Source organism: Oncorhynchus nerka, unplaced genomic scaffold (genome assembly GCF_034236695.1).
Source record: "Oncorhynchus nerka isolate Pitt River unplaced genomic scaffold, Oner_Uvic_2.0 unplaced_scaffold_3111, whole genome shotgun sequence".
NCBI lineage: Eukaryota > Metazoa > Chordata > Actinopteri > Salmoniformes > Salmonidae > Oncorhynchus > Oncorhynchus nerka.
The window spans coordinates 1-26,981 of NW_027038187.1; the positions used below are offsets into that span (position 1 = coordinate 1).

The 26,981-nt window shown below is 46.7% G+C and overlaps 1 protein-coding gene across 1 annotated transcript; it reads left to right on the forward strand.

Annotated features, from left to right (window-relative positions):
- Window positions 1-3,149: 3,149 nt before the first annotated feature.
- Window positions 3,150-25,844, forward strand: LOC115126262 (guanine nucleotide-binding protein G(i) subunit alpha-3-like; the record flags this gene model as incomplete). Its single annotated transcript, XM_065014443.1, has 6 exons — window positions 3,150-3,291; window positions 6,764-6,921; window positions 20,116-20,244; window positions 22,990-23,119; window positions 24,263-24,416; window positions 25,637-25,844. Coding segments are annotated over 6 exons (904 nt in total), but the record flags the coding sequence as incomplete, so codon positions are not given.
- Between the last annotated feature and the right edge of the window lie 1,137 nt (window positions 25,845-26,981).

The following is a 26,981-nucleotide window of genomic DNA, read 5'->3' on the forward strand; positions in this document are numbered from 1 at the left end:
GTGTTGCAGTCCACATAGCATTCAAACTCACATACAACACGACAGTAGCGTGTTGCAGTCCAAATAGCATTCAAACTCACATACAACACGACAGTAGCGTGTTGCAACAGCATTCAAACTCACATATACAACACGACAGTGCGTGTTGCAGTCCAAATAGCATTCAAACTCACATACAACACGACAGTAGGGTACGCAGTCCAAATAGCATTCAAACTCACATAAAACAGGACAGTAGCGTGTTGCAGTCCAAATAGCATTCAAACTCACATATACAACAGGACAGTAGGGTGTTGCAGTCCACATAGCATTCACTTCAAACTCCAAATAGCATTCAAACTAAAACAGGACAGTAGCGTGTTGCAGTCCAAATAGCATTCAAACTCACATAAAACAGGACAGTAGCGTGTTGCAGTCCAAATAGCATTCAAACTCACATATACAACAGGACAGTAGCGTGTTGCAGTCAAATAGCATTCAAACTCACATATACAACAGGACAGTAGCGTGTTACAGTCCAAATAGCATTCAAACTCACATACAACACGACAGTAGCGTGTTGCAGTCCAAATAGCATTCAAACTCACATACAAACACAGTAAGCGTGTTGCAGTCCAAATAGACAGTAGGGTGTTGCAGTCCAAATAGCATTCAAACTCACATAAAACACGACAGTAGCGTGTTGCAGTCCAAATAGCATTTCAAACTCACATATAGCATTCAACAGGACAGTAGCGTGTTGCAGTCCAAATAGCATTCAAACTCACATACAACACGACAGTAGCGTGTTACAGTCCAAATAGCATTCAAACTCACATACAACACGACAGTAGTGCAGCGCATTCAAACTGTAAAACAGGACAGTGCAGTCCAAAATAGCATTCAAACTCACATATACAACAGGACAGTAGCGTGTTGCAGTCCAGCATTCAAACCAGCGTAGCAGTCCAAATAGCAAACTCATACAACACGACAGTAGCGTGTTGCAGTCCAAATAGCATTCAAACTCACATACAACACGACAGTAGCGTGTTGCAGCCCAAATAGAACATTCAAACTCACATACAACACGACAGTAGCGTGTTGCATTCAAAGTCCTATAGCATTCAAACTCACATACAACACGACAGTAGGCGTGTTAGTCAGTCCAATAGCATTCAAACTCACATACAACACGACAGTAGCGTGTTGCAGTCCAAATAGCATTCAAACTCACATACAACAGGACAGTAGCGTGTTGCAGTCCACATAGCATTCAAACTCACATACAATTCACGACAGTAGCGTGTTGCAGTCCAAATAGCATTCAAACTCATTCAAACTATACAACACGACAGTAGCGTGTTGCAGCCCAAATAGCATTCAAACTCATAAATACGCACATTCAAACTCACATACAACACGACAGTAGCGTGTTGCAGCCCAAATAGCATTCAAACTCACATACAACACGACAGTAGCGTGTTGCAGTCCACATAGCATTCAAACTCACATACAACACGACAGTAGCGTGTTACAGTCCAAACTGAATTGAACAAACTCACATACAACACGACAGTAGCGTGTTGCAGCTCCAAATAGCATTCAAACTCACATACAACACGACAGTAGCGTGTTTGCAGTCCAAATAGCATTCAAACTCACATACAACACGACAGTAGCGTGTTACAGTCCACATAGCATTCAAACTCACATACAACACGACAGTAGCGTGTTACAGTCCACATAGCATTCAAACTCACATACAACACGACAGTAGCGTGTTGCAGTCCACATAGCATTCAAACTCACATATACAACACGACAGTAGCGTGTTCACAGTCCAATAGCGTGCATTCAAAGCATTCACTCACATACAACACGACAGTAGCGTGTTGCAGTCCAAATAGCATTCAAACTCACATACAACACGACAGTAGCGTGTTGCAGTCCAAATAGCATTCAAACTCACATACAACACGACAGTAGCGTGTTACAGTCCACATAGCATTCAAACTCACATACAACACGACAGTAGCGTGTTGCAGTCCAAATAGCATTCAAACTCACAGCGTGTTACATACAACATTCGACAGTAGTAGTGTTGCAGTCCAAATAGCATTCAAACTCACATACAACACGACAGTAGCGTGTTGCAGTCCAAATAGCATTCAAACTCACAGTAGCGTGTTACAACACATAGCATTCAAACTCACATACAACACGACAGTAGCGTGTTACAGTCCACATAGCATTCAAACTCACATACAACACGACAGTAGCGTGTTGCAGTCCAAATAGCATTCAAACTCACATACAACACGACAGTAGCGTGTTGCAGTCCAAATAGCATTCAAACTCACATATACAACACGACAGTAGCGTGTTGCAGTCCAAACTGAATTGAACAAACTTACATAAACCATGGCAAAAGGTTAATGTTATAAATGTCAAAACCAGAAATAGTAAGTTATATAACTGATTATTTTTAACTTATTAAACAGTTAAACCGATAGTTAAACCATTTACAGTCATTCAGATAATATGCTGTCGATGTACAGTACTGTCTTTTGTGAGGGTTTAATGGTGCAGGGATAATTGCCATTGCCAGCTGAGTTCATCTCTTTCTGGTGTGTGTGTGTGTGTGTGTGTGTGTGTGTGTGTGTGTGTGTGTGTGTGTTGCATAGAGAGATGCTCAGGCAGAGAGACGATGGAGGAAGCACACATTACATAACACAATGGCCACAGAGGCCAGCAGCTAGCCTGGCATGGCCTGAATAGACTACCAACCCTGGATTCCCACACTAAGCATGCCTATTTCCTCACACAATAGACCTGTTAACAGTTGGTTGGTTTGGGAAATGTCTTGTCTTGAATGGTCACACATACAAAACTTCAGTTAGATTTCCCTTAGACCAGAGTGACAATGTTCCACAGTGCACATTACGTAGAATAAATGCCTAATCCATTGATTCATACCAAGTGTTGTTAATAAGTTGTATTTAAAAAATATATTATATTTTTTTTGGGGGGGGGATGGGGGACCGCCACCATCCACCCCTTCAGAGGACAACTTAATTAATGATATTCAGGTGTGGATATTGGACCAGACCGAGTGACTTCATCTGAAATGTAAACTAGCATGACGTTTTGAATGTTCTCCCGTTCAGGATCATCCATGAGGCCGGCTACTCTGAGGAGGAGTGTAAACAGTACAGAGTGGTGGTGTACAGCAACACAATCCAGTCTATCATCGCCGTCATCAGAGCCATGGGACACCTAAAGATAGACTTTGGGGACGCCGCACGAGCGGTAGGCACACAACGCAACGTAACTTTGTAACTTTATGGTCTAAGCAAATCTTTTTCTTAATGAGTGGTTCACATTATGTCTATGTTTTTAATGCCCTGCTTTCTTAAACTATGGGTCGGGACCCAAAGTGGGTCTGGCATGTGAGAGGTGGGTCGCCAGTTATGAGCTACGTCTATAATCACATGCCATTTCATCTTCATTTGGCTCTTTTGGAGGGCGATTTGAGTCACCAGAGGACGGTCAATTTGTCATTTGGGTCTCAAGCTGAAAAAAGGGTTAGAAGAACCCATGCCCATCTGTATTTGATGAGCTGAGTCTTTAGAGTTCTCATCGTCTACCCGAACAGGTCTCACATTTTCACCCAAGGGTCTGATTTAGAGTTGAGAAAAGTGGACGCAACTCAGACTTTCACTGTAATCATTTACAGGGTTTAATGGGAGGCTCAAAAATGTAATGTAAGGATCTCAGGACAGAATATTGCCCCAAGTGCAGTGGTGTAAAGTACTTTAGTAAAAATAAGTACTACTCAAGTAGTTTTTTGGCGTAATGTACTTTACTATTTATATTTTGGACAAAATATAATATATCTAATTTACGTAGGTATTCACACCCCTGAGTCAATATATGTTCAATGGCTCAGACACAAGAGGCATGTGGCAGGGTCTACAGTCAATCACGGACTACAAGAAGAAACCCAGCCCAGTCACGGACCAGGATGTCTTGCTCCCAGGCAGACTAAATCACTTTTTTGCCCGCTTTGAGGACAATACAGTGCCACTGACACTGCCTGCAACGGAAACATGCAGTCTCTCCTTCACTGCAGCCGAGGTGAGTAAGACATTTAAACGTGTTAACCCTCGCAAGGCTGCAGGCCCAGACGGCATCCCCAGCCGCGCCCTCAGAGCATGCGCAGACCAGCTGGCCGGTGTGTTTACGGACATATTCAATCAATCCCTATACCAGTCTGCTGTTCCCACATGCTTCAAGAGGGCCACCATTGTTCCTGTTCCCAAGAAAGCTAAGGTAACTGAGCTAAACGACTACCGCCCCGTAGCACTCACTTCCGTCATCATGAAGTGCTTTGAGAGACTAGTCAAGGACCATATCACCTCCACCCTACCTGACACCCTAGACCCACTCCAATTTGCTTACCGCCCAAATAGGTCCACAGACGATGCAATCTCAACCACACTGCACACTGCCCTAACCCACCTGGACAAGAGGAATACCTATGTGAGAATGCTGTTCATCGACTACAGCTCGGCATTCAATACCATAGTACCCTCCAAGCTCGTCATCAAGCTCGAGACCCTGGGTCTCGACCCCGCTCTGTGCAACTGGGTACTGGACTTCACGGGCCGCCCACAGGTGGTGAGGGTAGGCAACAACATCTCCTCCCCGCTGATCCTCAACACGGGGCCCCACAAGGGTGCGTTCTGAGCCCTCTCCTGTACTCCCTGTTCACCCACGACTGCGTGGCCATGCACGCCTCCAACTCAATCATCAAGTTTGCGGACGACACAACAGTGGTAGGCTTGATTACCAACAACGACGAGACGGCCTACAGGGAGGAGGTGAGGGCCCTCGGAGTGTGGTGTCAGGAAAATAACCTCACACTCAACGTCAACAAAACTAAGGAGATGATTGTGGACTTCAGGAAACAGCAGAGGGAAAACCCCCCTATCCACATCGATGGATCAGTAGTGGAGAGGGTAGCAAGTTTTAAGTTCCTCGGCATACACATCACAGACAAACTGAATTGGTCCACTCACACTGACAGCGTCGTGAAGAAGGCGCAGCAGCGCCTCTTCAACCTCAGGAGGCTGAAGAAATTCGGCTTGTCACCAAAAGCACTCACAAACTTCTACAGATGCACAATCGAGAGCATCCTGGCGGGCTGTATCACCGCCTGGTACGGCAACTGCTCCGCCCTCAACCGTAAGGCTCTCCAGAGGGTAGTGAGGTCTGCACAACGCATCACCGGGGCAAACTACCTGCCCTCCAGGACACCTACACCACCCGATGTTACAGGAAGGCCATAAAGATCATCAAGGACATCAACCACCCAAACCACTGCCTGTTCACCCCGCTATCATCCAGAAGGCGAGGTCAGTACAGGTGCATCAAAGCTGGGACCGAGAGACTGAAAAACAGCTTCTATCTCAAGGCCATCAGACTGTTAAACAGCAATCACTAACATTGAGTGGCTGCTGCCAACACACTGTCATTGACACTGACCCAACTCCAGCCACTTTAATAATGGGAATTGATGGGAAATGATGTAAATATATCACTAGCCACTTTAAACAATGCTACCTTATATAATGTTACTTACCCTACATTATTCATCTCATATGCATATGTATATACTGTACTCTAGATCATCGACTGCATTCTTATGTCACTAGCCACTTTAACTATGCCACTTTGTTTACTTTGTCTACATACTCATCTCATATGTATATACTGTACTCGATACCATCTACTGTATGCTGCTCTGTACCATCACTCATTCATATATCCTTATGTACATATTCCTTATCCCCTTACACTGTGTATAAGACAGTAGTTTTGGAATTGTTAGTTAGATTACTTGTTGGTTATCACTGCATTGTCGGAACTAGAAGCACAAGCATTTCGCTACACTCGCATTAACATCTGCTAACCATGTGTATGTGACAAATAAAATTTGATTTGATTTGATTTGATGTTAGAATCACTTTTGGCACATTTGTTAAGCAAATTTTTACTCCTGAACTTATTTAGGCCATAACCAAAGGGTTGAACACGTACTGACTCAAGACATTTTCAACTTTTAATTTATTTAGTAAACATTTCTAAAAACATAATTCCACTTTGACATTATGATGTATTGTATGTAAAACATTTTTAATTCAGGCTGAAATAAAATGAAAAAAAGTAAAGGGCTGTGAATGTACCTGTAGGAATGTACAGGGTGATGAGCTGTGTTGCTTTTACGCCAAACATAACGTTTTGCATTGTTGCCAAAAAGGAGGGGCGTCCGTCTTTCATAAACATATGGCAGTGTTTCCCAAAGCTCTTCCACCTGTTCTATTTATTCTAGACTAGCACATCTGATGCAATGTATCTAGGGGTCGGGGATTATACACTGAACGGAAATTTATAAACACAACATGCAACAATTGCACGCTCCGTCAAAACTTGAAACATATGTGGCATTGTGTTGTGTGACAAAACTGCCCATTTTAGAGTGGCCTTTCCCCCCGCACAAGGTGCACCTGTGTAATGATCATGCTGTTTAATCAGATTCTTGATCTGCCGCACCTGTCAGGTGGATGGATTATACATTTTTGTTCTGTTTAGTTAACCAGTTGAATCAGGTGAGCTTGTTCTGGAATATATGACAAATCTGGAAGTATCCCAGATGCATTTTGGGAAACACTGGTCAATCAATGAATCACTGGTCTAATGAGCCTGTCTATTTTACCAGGACGATGCTCGTCAGCTGTTTGTATTGGCTGGTACAACGGAGGAGGGTGTGATCTCATCAGATCTGACCGGTGTGATACGGAAACTGTGGTCGGACAGCGGGGTCCAGACCTGCTTCCTGCGTTCCAGAGAGTACCAGCTCAACGACTCCGCATCCTAGTAAGACACACACACACACACACACACACACACACAGCGGGGTCCAGACCTGCTTCCTGCGTTCCAGAGAGTACCAGCTCAACGACTCCGCATCCTAGTAAGACACGCACACACAGACTGACAGACGGACACAGTGTACACACACACACACACACACACACACACACACACACACACACACACACACACACACACACACACACACACACAGACGGACACAGTATACACACACACACAGACGGACACAGTATACACACACACACAGACGGACACAGTATACACACACACACACACACACAGACGGACACAGTATACACACACACACACAGACGGACACAGTATACACACACACACACACACACACACACACACACACACACACACAGACACAGACACAGACAGACAGACAGACGGACACAGTACACACACACACACACACACACACACACACACACAGACAGACAGACGGACACAGTACACACACACACACACACACACACAGACTGACAGACGGACACAGTGTACACACACACACACACACAGACTGACAGACGGACACAGTGTACACACACACACAGACTGACAGACGGACACAGTGTACACACACACACACACACACACACAGACGGACGGACACAGTACACACACACACAGTACACACACACGCACACACAGACTGACAGACGGACACAGTACACACACACACACACACACACACACACACACACACAGACGGACACAGTACACACACACACACAGTACACGCGCTGTACCCCACTTGTTATGCTTATAGTTTTATTTACACATAATACAAAATACGTGCCACAAAGATACACCCTGGCAGTTTACAATGCTGTAAGCTGCCGACAGATTCACTTCTATAGGAACGACTGTGTCAGGAGTTCTTAATTCACTGACAACATCCTCTTGTCAAACATGACTGAAACTTAACCTCGCCCTCTTTCCTCTGAATTTAATCGTTTTATTACATCTCCTGAGAGGTTACATTTCCGAAGGACCGAGAAGAGGTTTTTGCTATGTAAAAGCTCACAGTAGAGATGGACAAGACTGGTCTTGCTTATGGCCTTGGATATGGCTCGTTTAGACTGCAGCTTGTTCAGAATGTAGACCAGCTAGCTAGCTGATACAGCTGATGGTGTCCTACAACACAGTGGGAGAGTATGATAAACACTGTCATCACAGACATTACCCAGCTGGTTGTCAACGCTGTTACCATTTCACTTAGGAAATATTAGAGTTGCTCTACAGTTTAAATTCATGTGTCACTGTAGGTTGTAGTATATTGTTTTTCCATTTCCGTTATCATTTGAATTAGTCACAGTTCTGAGTTAGAGCCTTCGTCAAAGAGTAATATAATTTACTGTGGTCTATAAACTGTACACTAGATTGTGTAAGTACAGTATATATGATATTTGTACACCAGAATCTAAAAGAAGGAACTAAGTTTATTTATACATGTACTGAATATTTAGACCAGGGTTCTCCAACTGCCAGCCTGCCAGCCTATACTGGCCCTCTAGTGACAGTCAGCGGCAGTCCTGTGGGCGAAAACATCTCGTTGTGGAGAGAGGTCAAAGGAGAATGGCAAGAATCGTGTAAGCTAACAGGCGGGCCACAAACAGGGAAATAAACGGCGCAGTACAACAGTGGTGTGCAGAACGGCATCTCAGAACGCACCACTGGTCGGTCCTTGTCACGGATTGGCTATTGCAGCAGACGACCACACCTGGTTCCACTCCAATCAGCTAAAAACAAGAAGAAGAAGCAGCTCCAGTTGGGCACGCCATCACCAACACTAAAAACAAGAAGAAGAAGCAGCTCCAGTTGGGCACGCCATCACCAACACTAAAAACAAGAAGAAGAAGCAGCTCCAGTTGGGCACGCCATCACCAACACTAAAAACAAGAAGAAGAAGCAGCTCCAGTTGGGCACGCCATCACCAACACTAAAAACAAGAAGAAGAAGCAGCTCCAGTTGGGCACGCCATCACCAACACTAAAAACAAGAAGAAGAAGCAGCTCCAGTTGGGCACGCCATCACCAACACTAAAAACAAGAAGAAGAAGCAGCTCCAGTTGGGCACGCCATCACCAACACTAAAAACAAGAAGAAGAAGCAGCTCCAGTTGGGCACGCCATCACCAACACTAAAAACAAGAAGAAGAAGCAGCTCCAGTTGGGCACGCCATCACCAACACTAAAAACAAGAAGAAGAAGCAGCTGCAGTTGGGCACGCCATCACCAACACTAAAAACAAGAAGAAGAAGCAGCTCCAGTTGGGCACGCCATCACCAACACTGGACAAGTTAGGAGTGGAGAAACAACAGGTGTAGACAAACAGTGAAATGCTGACGGACCCTTCCCAACAATGTAGAGAGAAACAACAGGTGTAGACTAACAGTGAAATGCTGACGGACCCTTCCCAACAATGTAGAGAGAAACAACAGGTGTAGACTAACCCTTCCCAACAATGTAGAGAGAAACAACAGGTGTAGACTAACCCTTCCCAACAATGTAGAGAGAAACAACAGGTGTAGACTAACCCTTCCCAACAATGTAGAGAGAAACAACAGGTGTAGACTAACCCTTCCCAACAATGTAGAGAGAAACAACAGGTGTAGACTAACCCTTCCCAACAATGTAGGGAGAAACAACAGGTGTAGACTAACCCTTCCCAACAATGTAGAGAGAAACAACAGGTGTAGACTAACAGTGAAATGCTGAAGGACCCTTCCCAACAATGTAGAGAGAAACAACAGGTGTAGACTAACAGTGAAATGCTGACGGGCCCTTCCCAACAATGTAGAGAGAAACAACAGGTGTAGACTAACCCTTCCCAACAATGTAGAGAGAAACAACAGGTGTAGACTAACAGTGAAATGCTGAAGGACCCTTCCCAACAATGTAGAGAGAAACAACAGGTGTAGACTAACAGTGAAATGCTGACGGGCCCTTCCCAACAATGTAGAGAGAAACAACAGGTGTAGACTAACCCTTCCCAACAATGTAGAGAGAAACAACAGGTGTAGACTAACCCTTCCCAACAATGTAGAGAGAAACAACAGGTGTAGACTAACCCTTCCCAACAATGTAGAGAGAAACAACAGGTGTAGACTAACCCTTCCCAACAATGTAGAGAGAAACAACAGGTGTAGACTAACCCTTCCCAACAATGTAGGGAGAAACAACAGGTGTAGACTAACCCTTCCCAACAATGTAGAGAGAAACAACAGGTGTAGACTAACAGTGAAATGCTGACGGGCCCTTCCCAACAATGTAGAGAGAAACAACAGGTGTAGACTAACAGTGAAATGCTGACGGGCCCTTCCCAACAATGTAGAGAGAAACAACAGGTGTAGACTAACCCTTCCCAACAATGTAGAGAGAAACAACAGGTGTAGACTAACAGTGAAATGCTGAAGGACCCTTCCCAACAATGTAGAGAGAAACAACAGGTGTAGACTAACAGTGAAATGCTGACGGGCCCTTCCCAACAATGTAGAGAGAAACAACAGGTGTAGACTAACCCTTCCCAACAATGTAGAGAGAAACAACAGGTGTAGACTAACCCTTCCCAACAATGTAGAGAGAAACAACAGGTGTAGACTAACCCTTCCCAACAATGTAGAGAGAAACAACAGGTGTAGACTAACAGTGAAATGCTGAAGGACCCTTCCCAACAATGTAGAGAGAAACAACAGGTGTAGACTAACCCTTCCCAACAATGTAGAGAGAAACAACAGGTGTAGACTAACAGTGAAATGCTGACGGACCCTTCCCAACAATGTAGAGAGAAACAACAGGTGTAGACTAACCCTTCCCAACAATGTAGAGAGAAACAACAGGTGTAGACTAACAGTGAAATGCTGACGGGCCCTTCCCAACAATGTAGAGAGAAACAACAGGTGTAGACTAACAGTGAAATGCTGACGGACCCTTCCCAACAATGTAGAGAGAAACAACAGGTGTAGACTAACAGTGAAATGCTGACGGGCCCTTCCCAACAATGTAGAGAGAAACAACAGGTGTAGACTAACAGTGAAATGCTGACGGGCCCTTCCCAACAATGTAGAGAGAAACAACAGGTGTAGACTAACCCTTCCCAACAATGTAGAGAGAAACAACAGGTGTAGACTAACAGTGAAATGCTGAAGGACCCTTCCCAACAATGTAGAGAGAAACAACAGGTGTAGACTAACAGTGAAATGCTGACGGGCCCTTCCCAACAATGTAGAGAGAAACAACAGGTGTAGACTAACCCTTCCCAACAATGTAGAGAGAAACAACAGGTGTAGACTAACCCTTCCCAACAATGTAGAGAGAAACAACAGGTGTAGACTAACCCTTCCCAACAATGTAGAGAGAAACAACAGGTGTAGACTAACCCTTCCCAACAATGTAGAGAGAAACAACAGGTGTAGACTAACCCTTCCCAACAATGTAGAGAGAAACAACAGGTGTAGACTAACAGTGAAATGCTGACGGGCCCTTCCCAACAATGTAGAGAGAAACAACAGGTGTAGACTAACAGTGAAATGCTGAAGGACCCTTCCCAACAATGTAGAGAGAAACAACAGGTGTAGACTAACCCTTCCCAACAATGTAGAGAGAAACAACAGGTGTAGACTAACCCTTCCCAACAATGTAGAGAGAAACAACAGGTGTAGACTAACAGTGAAATGCTGACGGACCCTTCCCAACAATGTAGAGAGAAACAACAGGTGTAGACTAACCCTTCCCAACAATGTAGAGAGAAACAACAGGTGTAGACTAACAGTGAAATGCTGACGGGCCCTTCCCAACAATGTAGAGAGAAACAACAGGTGTAGACTAACAGTGAAATGCTGACGGACCCTTCCCAACAATGTAGAGAGAAACAACAGGTGTAGACTAACCCTTCCCAACAATGTAGAGAGAAACAACAGGTGTAGACTAACAGTGAAATGCTGACGGGCCCTTCCCAACAATGTAGAGAAACAACAGGTGTAGACTAACAGTGAAATGCTGACGGACCCTTCCCAACAATGTAGAGAGAAACAACAGGTGTAGACTAACCCTTCCCAACAATGTGAGAGAAACAACAGGTGTAGACTAACCCTTCCCAACAATGTAGAGAGAAACAACAGGTGTAGACTAACCCTTCCCAACAATGTAGAGAGAAACAACAGGTGTAGACTAACAGTGAAATGCTGAAGGACCCTTCCCAACAATGTAGAGAGAAACAACAGGTGTAGACTAACAGTGAAATGCTGAAGGACCCTTCCCAACAATGTAGAGAGAAACAACAGGTGTAGACTAACCCTTCCCAACAATGTAGAGAGAAACAACAGGTGTAGACTAACCCTTCCCAACAATGTAGAGAGAAACAACAGGTGTAGACTAACCCTTCCCAACAATGTAGAGAGAAACAACAGGTGTAGACTAACAGTGAAATGCTGAAGGACCCTTCCCAACAATGTAGAGAGAAACAACAGGTGTAGACTAACAGTGAAATGCTGACGGACCCTTCCCAACAATGTAGAGAGAGAAACAACAGGTGTAGACTAACCCTTCCCAACAATGTAGAGAGAAACAACAGGTGTAGACTAACAGTGAAATGCTGAAGGACCCTTCCCAACAATGTAGAGAGAAACAACAGGTGTAGACTAACAGTGAAATGCTGACTGGGCCCTTCCCAACAATGTAGAGAGAAACAACAGGTGTAGACTAACCCTTCCCAACAATGTAGAGAGAAACAACAGGTGTAGACTAACCCTTCCCAACAATGTAGAGAGAAACAACAGGTGTAGACTATCCCTTCCCAACAATGTAGAGAGAAACAACAGGTGTAGACTAACCCTTCCCAACAATGTAGAGAGAAACAACAGGTGTAGACTAACCCTTCCCAACAATGTAGAGAGAAACAACAGGTGTAGACTAACAGTGAAATGCTGAAGGACCCTTCCCAACAATGTAGAGAGAAACAACAGGTGTAGACTAACCCTTCCCAACAATGTAGAGAGAAACAACAGGTGTAGACTAACAGTGAAATGCTGACGGACCCTTCCCAACAATGTAGAGAGAAACAACAGGTGTAGACTAACCCTTCCCAACAATGTAGAGAGAAACAACAGGTGTAGACTAACAGTGAAATGCTGACGGGCCCTTCCCAACAATGTAGAGAGAAACAACAGGTGTAGACTAACAGTGAAATGCTGACGGACCCTTCCCAACAATGTAGAGAGAAACAACAGGTGTAGACTAACCCTTCCCAACAATGTAGAGAGAAACAACAGGTGTAGACTAACAGTGAAATGCTGACGGGCCCTTCCCAACAATGTAGAGAGAAACAACAGGTGTAGACTAACAGTGAAATGCTGACGGACCCTTCCCAACAATGTAGAGAGAAACAACAGGTGTAGACTAACCCTTCCCAACAATGTAGAGAGAAACAACAGGTGTAGACTAACCCTTCCCAACAATGTAGAGAGAAACAACAGGTGTAGACTAACCCTTCCCAACAATGTAGAGAGAAACAACAGGTGTAGACTAACCCTTCCCAACAATGTAGAGAGAAACAACAGGTGTAGACTAACCCTTCCCAACAATGTAGAGAGAAACAACAGGTGTAGACTAACAGTGAAATGCTGACGGGCCCTTCCCAACAATGTAGAGAGAAACAACAGGTGTAGACTAACAGTGAAATGCTGAAGGACCCTTCCCAACAATGTAGAGAGAAACAACAGGTGTAGACTAACCCTTCCCAACAATGTAGAGAGAAACAACAGGTGTAGACTAACCCTTCCCAACAATGTAGAGAGAAACAACAGGTGTAGACTAACAGTGAAATGCTGACGGACCCTTCCCAACAATGTAGAGAGAAACAACAGGTGTAGACTAACCCTTCCCAACAATGTAGAGAGAAACAACAGGTGTAGACTAACAGTGAAATGCTGACGGGCCCTTCCCAACAATGTAGAGAGAAACAACAGGTGTAGACTAACAGTGAAATGCTGACGGACCCTTCCCAACAATGTAGAGAGAAACAACAGGTGTAGACTAACCCTTCCCAACAATGTAGAGAGAAACAACAGGTGTAGACTAACAGTGAAATGCTGACGGGCCCTTCCCAACAATGTAGAGAGAAACAACAGGTGTAGACTAACAGTGAAATGCTGACGGACCCTTCCCAACAATGTAGAGAGAAACAACAGGTGTAGACTAACCCTTCCCAACAATGTAGAGAGAAACAACAGGTGTAGACTAACCCTTCCCAACAATGTAGAGAGAAACAACAGGTGTAGACTAACCCTTCCCAACAATGTAGAGAGAAACAACAGGTGTAGACTAACCCTTCCCAACAATGTAGAGAGAAACAACAGGTGTAGACTAACCCTTCCCAACAATGTAGAGAGAAACAACAGGTGTAGACTAACAGTGAAATGCTGAAGGACCCTTCCCAACAATGTAGAGAGAAACAACAGGTGTAGACTAACAGTGAAATGCTGAAGGACCCTTCCCAACAATGTAGAGAGAAACAACAGGTGTAGACTAACCCTTCCCAACAATGTAGAGAGAAACAACAGGTGTAGACTAACCCTTCCCAACAATGTAGAGAGAAACAACAGGTGTAGACTAACCCTTCCCAACAATGTAGAGAGAAACAACAGGTGTAGACTAACAGTGAAATGCTGAAGGACCCTTCCCAACAATGTAGAGAGAAACAACAGGTGTAGACTAACAGTGAAATGCTGACGGACCCTTCCCAACAATGTAGAGAGAAACAACAGGTGTAGACTAACCCTTCCCAACAATGTAGAGAGAAACAACAGGTGTAGACTAACAGTGAAATGCTGAAGGACCCTTCCCAACAATGTAGAGAGAAACAACAGGTGTAGACTAACAGTGAAATGCTGACGGGCCCTTCCCAACAATGTAGAGAGAAACAACAGGTGTAGACTAACCCTTCCCAACAATGTAGAGAGAAACAACAGGTGTAGACTAACCCTTCCCAACAATGTAGAGAGAAACAACAGGTGTAGACTAACCCTTCCCAACAATGTAGAGAGAAACAACAGGTGTAGACTAACCCTTCCCAACAATGTAGAGAGAAACAACAGGTGTAGACTAACCCTTCCCAACAATGTAGGGAGAAACAACAGGTGTAGACTAACAGTGAAATGCTGAAGGACCCTTCCCAACAATGTAGAGAGAAACAACAGGTGTAGACTAACAGTGAAATGCTAAAGGACCCTTCCCAACAATGTAGAGAGAAACAACAGGTGTAGACTAACCCTTCCCAACAATGTAGAGAGAAACAACAGGTGTAGACTAACCCTTCCCAACAATGTAGAGAGAAACAACAGGTGTAGACTAACCCTTCCCAACAATGTAGAGAGAAACAACAGGTGTAGACTAACCCTTCCCAACAATGTAGGGAGAAACAACAGGTGTAGACTAACCCTTCCCAACAATGTAGAGAGAAACAACAGGTGTAGACTAACCCTTCCCAACAATGTAGAGAGAAACAACAGGTGTAGACTAACAGTGAAATGCTGACGGACCCTTCCCAACAATGTAGAGAGAAACAACAGGTGTAGACTAACAGTGAAATGCTGAAGGGCCCTTCCCAACAATGTAGAGAGAAACAACAGGTGTAGACTAACCCTTCCCAACAATGTAGAGAGAAACAACAGGTGTAGACTAACCCTTCCCAACAATGTAGAGAGAAACAACAGGTGTAGACTAACCCTTCCCAACAATGTAGAGAGAAACAACAGGTGTAGACTAACCCTTCCCAACAATGTAGAGAGAAACAACAGGTGTAGACTAACAGTGAAATGCTGACGGGCCCTTCCCAACAATGTAGAGAGAAACAAAATAGAGAAATAATAGAAAAGTGAAACCACAGTAGTGGTTCTACTAAGCGTACACATCGAAGTATCATTTAGCCCTTCCCAAGTATCATTTAGCCCTTCCCAAGTATCATTTAGCCCTTCCCAAGTATACTTTAGCCCTTCCCAAGTGTAATTTAGCCCTTCCCAAGTATCATTTAGCCCTTCCCAAGTATACTTTAGCCCTTCCCAAGTATACTTTAGCCCTTCCCAAGTGTAATTTAGCCCTTCCCAAGTGTAATTTAGCCCTTCCCAAGTATCATTGAGCCCTTCCCAAGTATAATTTAGCCCGTCCCAAGTATAATTTAGCCCTTACCATGTATCATTTAGCCCTTCCCAAGTATCATTTAGCCCTTCCCAAGTATCATTTAGCCCTTCCCAAGTATCATTTTGATTTGGAATTTTATGACTCCTTCAGGTTTACAATTTTTTTTTTTTTAAATGATGAAACACTGAATTTGGACTTACTGCTCTTTCCCCATAGGAACACATAGAATAACATATGCATACATGGAAAAACAGATGGCCCAGAAAATACTTCAAAAAGAAAGTTTGTTTTAAAGTGTCTGTCCCAAATCTGAGAGATTATTATTTTTATTTTTTTATCCATATTTAACACGTTCTTTATATCTCTCTCTCCTGACCTGTCTCTCTCTCTCTCTCCTGACCTGTCTCTCTCTCTCTCTCCTGACCTGTCTCTCTCTCTCCTGACCTGTCTCTCTCTCTCCTGACCTGTCTCTCTCTCTCCTGACCTGTCTCTCTCTCTCTCTCCTGACCTGTCTCTCTCTCTCCTGACCTGTCTCTCTCTCTCTCTCCTGACCTGTCTCTCTCTCTCCTGACCTGTCTCTCTCTCTCTCTCCTGACCTGTCTCTCTCTCTCCTGACCTGTCTCTCTGACCTCTCCTCTCTCTCTGACCTGTCTCTCTCTCTCCTGACCTGTCTCTCTCTCTCTCTGACCTGTCTGTCTCTCTCTCCTGACCTGTCTCTCTCTCTCCTGACCTGTCTCTCTCTCTCCCTGACCTGTCTCTCTCTCCTGACCTGTCTCTCTCTCTCCTGACCTGTCTCTCTCTCTCCTGACCTGTCTCTCTCTCTCTCTCCTGACCTGTCTCTCTCTCTCTCTCCTGACCTGTCTCTCTCTCTCCTGACCTGTCTCTCTCTCTCTCCTGACCTGTCTCTCTCTCTCTCCTGACCTGTCTCTCTCTCTCCTGACCTGTCTCTCTCTCTCTCTGACCTGACCTCTCTCTCTCTCTGACTGTCTCTCTCTCTCTCCTGACCTGTCTGTCTCTGTCTCTCTCTCTCCTGACCTGTCTGTCTCTGTCTCTCTCTCTCCTGACCTGTCTGTCTCTCTCTCTCTCCTGACCTGTCTGTCTCTCTCTCTCCTGACCTGTCTGTCTCTCTCTCTCTCCTGACCTGTCTGTCTCTCTCTCTCCTGACCTGTCTGTCTCTGTCTCTCTCTCTCCTGACCTGTCTGTCTCTGTCTCTCTCTCTCTCCTGACCTGTCTGTCTCTCTCTCTCCTGACCTGTCTGTCTCTCTCTCTCTCCTGACCTGTCTGTCTCTCTCTCTCTCCTGACCTGTCTGTCTCTCTCTCTCCTGACCTGTCTGTCTCTGTCTCTCTCTCTCCTGACCTGTCTGTCTCTCTCTCTCTCCTGACCTGTCTGTCTCTCTCTCTCTCCTGACCTGTCTGTCTCTCTCTCTCCTGACCTGTCTGTCTCTCTCTCCTGACCTGTCTGTCTCTCTCTCTCCTGACCTGTCTGTCTCTCTCTCTCCTGACCTGTCTGTCTCTCTCTCTCCTGACCTGTCTGTCTCTCTCTCTCTCCTGACCTGTCTGTCTCTCTCTCTCTCTCTCCTGACCTGTCTGTCTCTCTCTCTCTCCTGACCTGTCTGTCTCTCTCTCTCTCTCTCCTGACCTGTCTGTCTCTCTCTCTCCTGACCTGTCTGTCTCTCTCTCTCCTGACCTGTCTCTCTCTCTCTCATGACCTGTCTGTCTCTCTCTCTCCTGACCTGTCTGTCTCTGTCTCTCTCTCTCCTGACCTGTCTGTCTCTCTCTCTCTCCTGACCTGTCTGTCTCTGTCTCTCTCTCTCCTGACCTGTCTGTCTCTCTCTCTCTCTCCTGACCTGTCTGTCTCTCTCTCTCCTGACCTGTCTGTCTCTCTCTCTCCTGACCTGTCTGTCTCTCTCTCTCTCCTGACCTGTCTGTCTCTCTCTCTCCTGACCTGTCTGTCTCTCTCTCTCTCCTGACCTGTCTGTCTCTCTCTCTCTCCTGACCTGTCTGTCTCTCTCTCTCTCCTGACCTGTCTGTCTCTCTCTCTCCTGACCTGTCTGTCTCTGTCTCTCTCTCTCCTGACCTGTCTGTCTCTGTCTCTCTCTCTCCTGACCTGTCTGTCTCTCTCTCTCTCCTGACCTGTCTGTCTCTCTCTCTCTCTGACCTGTCTGTCTCTCTCTCTCTCCTGACCTGTCTGTCTCTCTCTCTCTCCTGACCTGTCTGTCTCTCTCTCTCCTGACCTGTCTGTCTCTCTCTCTCTCCTGACCTGTCTGTCTCTCTCTCTCTCCTGACCTGTCTGTCTCTCTCTCTCCTGACCTGTCTGTCTCTCTCTCTCTCCTGACCTGTCTGTCTCTCTCTCTCTCCTGACCTGTCTGTCTCTCTCTCTCTCCTGACCTGTCTGTCTCTCTCTCTCTCCTGACCTGTCTGTCTCTCTCTCTCCTGACCTGTCTCTCTCTCTCTCATGACCTGTCTGTCTCTCTCTCTCCTGACCTGTCTGTCTCTGTCTCTCTCTCTCCTGACCTGTCTGTCTCTCTCTCTCTCCTGACCTGTCTGTCTCTCTCTCTCTCCTGACCTGTCTGTCTCTCTCTCTCTCCTGACCTGTCTGTCTCTCTCTCTCTCCTGACCTGTCTGTCTCTCTCTCTCCTGACCTGTCTGTCTCTCTCTCTCTCCTGACCTGTCTGTCTCTCTCTCTCTCCTGACCTGTCTGTCTCTCTCTCTCTCCTGACCTGTCTGTCTCTCTCTCTCTCCTGCCCTGTCTGTCTCTCTCTCTCCTGACCTGTCTGTCTCTCTCTCTCTCCTGACCTGTCTGTCTCTCTCTCTCCTGACCTGTCTGTCTCTCTCTCTCCTGACCTGTCTGTCTCTCTCTCTCTCCTGACCTGTCTGTCTCTCTCTCTCCTGACCTGTCTGTCTCTCTCTCTCCTGACCTGTCTCTCTCTCTCTCCTGCCCTGTCTGTCTCTCTCTCTTTCCTGACCTGTCTGTCTCTCTCTCTCTCCTGACCTGTCTCACTCTCTCTCCTGCCCTGTCTGTCTCACTCTCTCTCCTGACCTGTCACTCTCTCTCTCTTTCCTGACCTGTCTGTCTCTCTCTCTCCTGACCTGTCTGTCTCTCTCTCTCCTGACCTGTCTGTCTCTCTCTCTCTCCTGACCTGTCTGTCTCTCTCTCTCTCCTGACCTGTCTGTCTCTCTCTCTCTCCTGACCTGTCTGTCTCTCTCTCTCTCCTGACCTGTCTGTCTCTCTCTCTCTCCTGACCTGTCTGTCTCTCTCTCTCCTGACCTGTATGTCTCTCTCTCTCTCCTGACCTGTCTGTCTCTCTCTCTCTCCTGACCTGTCTGTCTCTCTCTCTCCTGACCTGTCTGTCTCTCTCTCTCTCCTGACCTGTCTGTCTCTCTCTCTCTCTTGACCTGTCTGTCTCTCTCTCTCTCCTGACCTGTCTGTCTCTCTCTCTCCTGACCTGTCTGTCTCTCTCTCTCCTGACCTGTCTGTCTCTCTCTCTCTCCTGACCTGTCTGTCTCTCTCTCTCTCCTGACCTGTCTGTCTCTCTCTCTCTCCTGACCTGTCTGTCTCTCTCTCTCTCCTGACCTGTCTGTCTCTCTCTCTCTCCTGACCTGTCTGTCTCTCTCTCTCCTGACCTGCCTGTCTCTCTCTCTCTCCTGACCTGTCTCTCTCTCTCTCTCCTGACCTGTCTGTCTCTCTCTCTCTCTCCTGACCTGTCTGTCTCTCTCTCTCTCCTGACCTGTCTGTCTCTCTCTCTCCTGACCTGTCTGTCTCTCCTGACCTGTCTCTCTCTCCTGACCTGTCTGTCTCTCTCTCTCTCCTGACCTGTCTGTCTCTCTCTCTCTCTCTCCTGACCTGTCTGTCTCTCTCTCTCTCTCTCTCTGTCTCTCTCTCTCTCTCTCTCTCCTGACCTGTCTCTCTCTCTCTCTCCTGACCTGTCTCTCTCTCTCTCTCTCTCCTGACCTGTCTCTCTCTCTCTCTCTCTCCTGACCTGTCTCTCTCTCTCTCTCTCCTGACCTGTCTCTCGTTGTCTCTCCTCCCTCAGTTATCTGAATGACCTGGACCGTATTGCCCAACAGAGTTATGTCCCCACCCAGCAAGATGTGCTGAGGACCAGAGTCAAGACTACTGGCATCGTGGAGACACACTTTACCTTCAAGGAGCTCTACTTCAAGTCAGTACACCCGCTGCTATTCACACACACACACACACACACACCTTCAAGGAGCGCTGTTTCAGGTCTTTATACCTACCGATAGCTACACACACACCATTTTGATTGAGACAGATCTTAGTTATTTGAGAATAGTCGGCTCAGTGCCAAGCCAGAGCCTAATGAGGCAAACAACTATTTCGCAGGTAATGGGGACAGGTGATATTTGGTATAGCGTCAACATAATTCATTAATTAGATGGATTCAATAATCGTACTTAATTCATCAATTTGTTTAGACAAAAACAATCCATTAGTTCTTAATTAATACGATCAGACCTTTTTTACATCGACAATCACAAAGGGCTTTAGAGTAACCTGGCGTTGACCCACACACACACACACACACCCACACACACACACCCACACCCACACACACACACACACACAGAGGAAGCAAAGCACAAGCTAAACTAAATAACTAATGGCCAGTTTAAATAGTGGTGTTGACACTCAGTCTGTTCATAGATGTGTGTTCAGCAAAGATTTAGTTCCTATAAATGCTGATTGGCTGGGTTGATGCAGGGGCACCGTCTATATGGTCACAGACAGACAGACAGTCAGACAGACAGACAGACAGTCAGACAGACAGACAGACAGACAGACAGTCAGACAGACAGACAGACAGACAGACAGACAGACAGACAGTCTGTTTTATTTAAGTTGAAGTGAGTTGCTCCGTCAATCAATGAAATGTATTTATAAAGCCCTTTTTACATCAGCCGATATCTCAAAGTGCTGTACAGAAACTCAGCCTAAAACCCCAAACAGCAAGCAATGCAGGTGTAGAAGCACGGTGGCTAGGAAAAACTCCATAGAAAGGACAGAACTTAGAGAAGAAACCTAGAGAGGAACCAGGCTATGTGGAGCGGCCAGTCCTCTTCTGGCTGTGCCGGGTGGAGATTATAACAGAACATGGCCAAGATGTTCAAATGTTCATAGATGACCAGCATGGTCAAATAATAATAATCACAGTGGTTGTAGAGGGTGCAACAGGTCAGCACCTCAGGAGTAAATGTCAGTTGGCTTTTCATAGCCGATCATTCAGAGTTAGAGACAGCAGGTATGGTAGAGAGAGTGTCCAAAACGGCAGGTCCGGGACAAGGTAGCACATCCGGAGAAAAGCCTAATCCTTGTCTATGACCATAGTGGTGAGGGTGGGTCTCAGGTACAGACAGGAGCCTTGTCTATGACCATAGTAGTGATGTCAATTGTATTAGGGAGCTAAAGTGTGTGTGTGATCAGTTGTCAAATCTCTTCTGTCGATAAGAAACCGTAGCACCCATACCCTGCTGAGTCACCTCCCCCTTACCCTGCTGAGTCACCTCCCCCTTACCCTGATGTGTCACCTCCCCCTTACCCTGCTGAGTCACCTCCCCCTTACCCTGCTGTGTCACCTCCCCCTTACCCTGCTGAGTCACCTCCCCCTTACCCTGCTGAGTCACCTCCCCCTTACCCTGCTGAGTCAACTCCCCCTTACCCTGCTGAGTCACCTCCCCCTTACCCTGCTGAGTCACCTCCCCCTTACCCTGATGTGTCACCTCCCCCTTACCCTGCTGAGTCACCTCCCCCTTACCCTGCTGAGTCACCTCCCCCTTACCCTGCTGAGTCACCTCCCCCTTACCCTGCTGAGTCACCTCCCCTTACCCTGCTGTGTCACCTCCCCTTACCCCGCTGTGTCACCTCCCCTAACCCTGCTGAGTCACCTCCCCCTAACCCTGCTGTGTCACCTCCCCTAACCCTGCTGAGTCACCTCCCCTTACCCTGCTGAGTCACCTCCCCTTACCCTGCTGAGTCACCTCCCCCTTACCCTGCTGTGTCACCTCCCCCCCCCTAACCCTGCTGAGTCACCTCCCCCTGCTGTGTCACCTCCCCCTTACCCTGCTGTGTCACCTCCCCTTACCCTGCTGTGTCACCTCCCCTTACCCTGCTGTGTCACCTCCCCTTACCCTGCTGAGTCACCTCCCCTTACCCTGCTGAGTCACCTCCCCCTTACCCTGCTGAGTCACCTCCCCCTAACCCTGCTGAGTCACCTCCCCCTTACCCTGCTGAGTCACCTCCCCTTACCCTGCTGAGTCACCTCCCCCTTACCCTGCTGAGTCACCTCCCCCTGCTGAGTCACCTCCCCCTTACCCTGCTGAGTCACCTCCCCTGCTGTGTCACCTCCCCCTTACCCTGCTGTGTCACCTCCCCTTACCCTGCTGTGTCACCTCCCCTTACCCTGCTGAGTCACCTCCCCCTAACCCTGCTGAGTCACCTCCCCTGCTGAGTCACCTCCCCCTCCCCTGCTGAGTCACCTCCCCTGCTGAGTCACCTCCCCTCCCCTGCTGAGTCACCTCCCCCTAACCCTGCTGAGTCACCTCCCTCTAACCCTGCTGAGTCACCTCCCCTTACCCTGCTGAGTCACCTCCCCCTGCTGAGTCACCTCCCCCTGCTGAGTCACCTCCCCCCCCCTGCTGAGTCACCCACCTCCCCTGCTGCGTCACCCACCTTCCCCTTACCCTGCTGCGTGACCCACCCCCCTCCCCCTGCTGCGTGACCCACCTCCCCCTCCCCTGCTGAGTCACCTCCCCCTTCCCCTGCTGAGTCACCTCCCCCTCACCCTGCTGAGTCACCTCCCCCTCACCCTGCTGCGTCACCCACCTCCCCCTCACCCTGCTGCGTCACCCACCTCCCCCTTATCCTGTTTCCCTTATTTTCCCCTCAGGATGTTTGACGTGGGCGGCCAGCGTTCTGAGAGGAAGAAGTGGATCCACTGCTTTGAGGGCGTGACATCTATTATCTTCTGTGTGGCACTCAGTGACTATGACCTGGTGCTGGCAGAGGACGAAGAGATGGTGAGGAGGGAGAGCAGGGAGGGGTGGAGAGAGGGAGAGGGGTCTTCAGTTAAGTCTGGAGGAGATGTATAGAGGAGATGTGTTGAGGTGTAGAGGAGATGTGTTGAGGTGTAGATGAGATGTGTTGAGGTGTAGAGGAGATGTGTAGAGGAGATGTGTTGAGGTGTAGAGGAGATGTGTTGAGGTGTAGAGGAGATGTGTTGAGGTGTAGAGGAGATATGTAGAGGAGATGTGTTGAGGTGTAGAGGAGATGTGTTGAGGTGTAGAGGAGATATGTAGAGGAGACGTGTTGAGGTGTAGAGGAGACGCGTTGAGGTGTAGAGGAGACGTGTTGAGGTGTAGAGGAGACGTGTAGAGGAGATGTGTTGAGGTGTAGAGGAGATGTGTTGAGGTGTAGAGGAGACGTGTTGAGGTGTAGAGGAGACGTGTTGAGGTGTAGAGGAGACGTGTTGAGGTGTAGAGGAGATGTGTTGAGGTGTAGAGGAGACGTGTTGAGGTGTAGAGGAGATGTGTAGAGGAGATGTGTTGAGGTGTAGAGGAGATGTGTTGAGGTGTAGAGGAGATGTGTTGAGGTGTAGAGGAGACGTGTTGAGGTGTAGAGGAGACGTGTTGAGGTGTAGAGGAGACGTGTTGAGGTGTAGAGGAGTTGAGAGGTGTTGAGGAGATGTGTTGAGGTGTAGAGGAGTTGAGAGGTGTTGAGGGAGAGGAGTTGAGGAAGAGGTGCGAGCCACTCTCACCCCTCTCCCCACTGTGAGCACAGAGGAGGGAGAGAAGCATTCTGAAAGCACAAGCATATGACCATTGCTCAAAATACAACTAATGTTGTAGTTACAGATAGGTCAGATAAGTCACAGCTTTCTGTGAGTACGTTGCCTTCAGAAAGTATTCATACCCCTGGACTTTTGTTCTTACAACCTGAATTCAAAACTTTTTTTCACCCATCTGCTGAAGCGAAAACATGTTTTAATTTTTTTTTTGCAAATCAGTCCATTTAAAGAAATAAATTAGGCCCTAATTTGTTTATTTCTCCACCATAAGCCGCCACCAACGTTGTTTTAGAGAATTTGTCAGTATGTCCATATCGCCCAGCTCTACTGTTATCCTGTTCTGATTCCACACCGTGTTTCCGGGTCTCCTCTACAGAACCGGATGCATGAGAGCATGAAGCTGTTTGACTCCATCTGCAACAACAAGTGGTTCACAGACACCTCCATCATCCTCTTCCTCAACAAGAAGGATCTGTTTGAGGAGAAGATCGCCAGGAGTCCACTCACCATCTGTTACCCTGAGTACGCAGGTGGGTGTTAAACATACTACAAGTACAGTTGAAGTGGGAGGTTTACATACACTTACGTTGGGGTCATTGAAACTCGTTTTTCAACCACTCCACAAATTTCTTGTTAACAAACTATAGTTTTGGCAAGTCGGTTAAGACATCTACTTTGTGTACGACACGAGTCATTTTACATGTTTACACACAGATCATTTCATTTATAATTCACTGTATCGCAATTCCAGCGGGTCAGAAGTTTACATACACTAAGTTGACTGTGCCTTTAAACAGCTTGGAAAACTCCAGAAAATAATGCTATGGCTTTAGAAGCTTCTGATAGGCTAATTGACATCATTTGAATCAATATGATCAGATATGGCCAATGCGCTCTGCTATAGTGCCAATAGGAGAGATCCAATGACATAGAATATTTAGTCTCAAGGTTCTGCTTGCCTGAGTTAGAATACCGCATGATAAGCTGTAGACCATACTATTTACCAAAATTGTCAGTCACGGGTCAATAATGTACTGATATTAGAAGCATGTCTTTCTAATACATTTCATGACAAACCATCTAACTACTTGGGTAAACATATGTGAATTACCTGCACAGGTGTATGGCGAACCAGTTACCAACACCTGCGCCGAACGTTGTGCAACAGATAATTTATATGTTTACCTAAGTAGTTAGATGGAGCTTAATATGAGGAGGCTGCAGCCTACATCCAGTATACTACAGTACCCATAATGCACTATTATCATTACTACAGTAGCCAGTACATATGAGGAAGCAGCAGCCTACATCCAGTATACTACAGTACCCATAATGCACTATTATCATTACTACAGGAGCCAGTACATATGAGGAAGCAGCAGCCTACATCCAGTATACTACACTACCCATAATGCACTATTATCATTACTACAGGAGCCAGTACATATGAGGAAGCAGCAGCCTACATCCAGTATACTACACTACCCATAATGCACTATTATCATTACTACAGGAGCCAGTACATATGAGGAAGCAGCAGCCTACATCCAGTATACTACAGTACCCATAATGCACTATTATTATTACTACAGGAGCCAGTACATATGAGGAAGCAGCAGCCTACATCCAGTATACTACAGTACCCATAATGCACTATTATTATTACTACAGGAGCCAGTACATATGAGGAAGCAGCAGCCTACATCCAGTATACTACAGTACCCATAATGCACTATTATCATTACTACAGGAGCCAGTACATATGAGGAAGCAGCAGCCTACATCCAGTGTCAGTTTGAGGATCTGAACAGGAGGAAGGACACTAAAGAGATCTACACCCACTTCACCTGCGCCACCGACACCAAGAACGTCCAGTTCGTGTTTGACGCCGTCACAGACGTCATCATCAAGATCAACCTCAAGGAGTGTGGACTCTACTGAGGGGGGACCAGGGATCTTCAGGTCAGTACCAAATCAACCCTTACCCCCTAGCACCTACCCTTTCCTGTAGATCAACCCACAGATTGAACCCACAGAAAGGCTAGCGGGGGGATTGAACCCATAGAAAGGCTAGCGGGGGGATTGAACCCCACAGAAAGGCTAGCGGGGGGATTGAACCCACAGAAAGGCTAGCGGGGTGATTGAACCCATAGAAAGGCTAGCGGGGGGGATTGAACCCCACAGAAAGGCTAGCGGGGGGATTGAACCCACAGAAAGGCTAGCGGGGGCATTGAATCCACAGAAAGGCTAGCGGGGGGATTGAACCCACAGAAAGGCTAGCGGGGGGATTGAACCCATAGAAAGGCTAGCTGGGGGATTGAACCCACAGAAAGGCTAGCGGGGGGATTGAACCCACAGAAAGGCTAGCGGGGGGATTGAACCCATAGAAAGGCTAGCTGGGGGATTGAACCCACAGAAAGGCTAGCGGGGGATTGAACCCACAGAAAGGCTAGCGGGGTGATTGAACCCATAGAAAGGCTAGCGGGGGGATTGAACCCACAGAAAGGCTAGCGGGGGGATTGAACCCATAGAAAGGCTAGCGGGGGAGTGAAACCACAACCATGAGGACTCTAACATGTCCTTGCGTTTGGGTTTGGCCTCTAAGGAGGTGGCAGGGAGCTTCAGGTTAGTGACCTTTTGAACTTTGTACATACTGAATCACTGTAGATATACACCTGTTATTGGTTAAAGCTGCAGAAGCTTTTTATTTTATTTTTGGGGCATTTGGGTAATATCTGAAAGGACTGGATAGTCTGCAGAACGCCAAGATGACTGTTTGTTACAGATTCTTTGTCCTCTTGATTGTTTGATTCAGTGGTAGCATGTGTAGGTGTTGTAATGAAGCAATTCATGAGGGGGCGTGCTTCATTGTGATGTTAGCACAGATTGGATTCATGAGGGGGGCGTGCTTCATTGTGATGTTAGCACAGATTGGATTCATGAGGGGGGCGTGCTTCATTGTGATGTCAGCACAGATTGGATTCATGAGGGGGGCGTGCTTCATTGGGATGTCAGCACAGATTGGATTCATGAGGGGAGCGTGCTTCATTGTGATGTCAGCACAGCTTGGATTCATGAGGGGGACGTGCTTCATT